The sequence below is a fragment of the Otolemur garnettii genome, unplaced genomic scaffold, assembly GCF_000181295.1.
Source record: "Otolemur garnettii isolate 467f Iridium unplaced genomic scaffold, OtoGar3 scaffold00511, whole genome shotgun sequence".
NCBI classification, from domain to species: domain Eukaryota; kingdom Metazoa; phylum Chordata; class Mammalia; order Primates; family Galagidae; genus Otolemur; species Otolemur garnettii.
Window position 1 is genome coordinate 4,753 of NW_003852906.1, and position 1,010 is coordinate 5,762.

At 42.3% G+C, this 1,010-nt stretch overlaps 1 protein-coding gene across 1 annotated transcript in view; it reads right to left on the bottom strand.

Annotated features, from left to right (window-relative positions):
* The window catches only part of LOC100948707 (kinetochore protein NDC80 homolog), a gene marked incomplete at its 3' end in the record, with an annotated part of 27,755 nt that overhangs the window by 3,761 nt on the left and 22,984 nt on the right, over nt 1-1,010 (bottom strand). The window contains exon 8 of the mRNA XM_012814014.2: nt 706-850. Within this exon, the coding sequence (XP_012669468.1) occupies nt 706-850 (145 nt within the window). The remainder of the gene's footprint in view (nt 1-705; nt 851-1,010) is intronic.

Here is a 1,010-nt window from a genome sequence, read left to right on the forward strand (position 1 = left end):
TGAGCTATGACACCACCATACTCTACAGAGAGTGACAAAGTGAGACTCTATCTCAAACAAACAAACAAAAAAATATATAAGGCCGGGCACAGTGACTCATGCCTGTAATTCTAGCACTCTGGGAGGCTGAGGCCGGTGGACTGCCTGAGCTCAGGAGTTCGAGACCAGCCTGAGCCAGTGCAAGACCTTGTCTCTAAAAACAGCCGGGTGTTATGGTGGGCGCCTGTAGTCCCAGCTACTTGGGAGGCCAAGGCAAGGATATCACTTAAGCCCAAGAGTTTAGGTTGCTGTGAGCTGTGATGCCATAGCACTCTACTGAGGGTGACAAAGAAATATGTGGACGAGGCTTCTAAGAAGGAGATTAAAGACATCCTCATCCAGTATGACCAGACTCTGCTTGTAGCTGATCCCTGTCACTGTGAATCCAAGAAGTTTGGAGGCCCTGGTGCCCGAGCTTGCTACCAGAAATCTTACTAATAAGCCTGTCATGTGGGCTGGGGTTCACCTGCATAATAAACAATGGTTGTAGGATTTCAAGGTTAAAAAAAAAAATTCTTACAAGAACAAGTAGGCACTGCAAATGTGGTAGCCTGCTATAGGCATTTACCATAGAAGAAAAAAAGATATGGGTAACAAAGGAGGTTTTTATATGTGACAAACCCCACCCAGGTCCATATCCCATCTTTTAGCATTAGCTGTGCTTACCTACTCTAGCAATTTCTTCACTGAGACCATTCAATTTCTGATCAAGAATGGCTGAATGAGACTCCAAATTGCTCATGTATGCCTGGTATTTTTGAACATCGCCTTGTAAGGATGCTTTGAGTTTTCTTAATGACTCTAGACGATTCTTTAAGAGAAAAAAATAGTAAATTAATTATTGTCATCAATAATCATTCCATACTTTAGAGAAAGAAGTCAGTATAGGATAGGAAAAAACCAAGGGCCAGGGTCAAAAAAGCACAAACATTTTTAATTTGGTATTTTATAGAACAGTCTGGGTGCTTCAC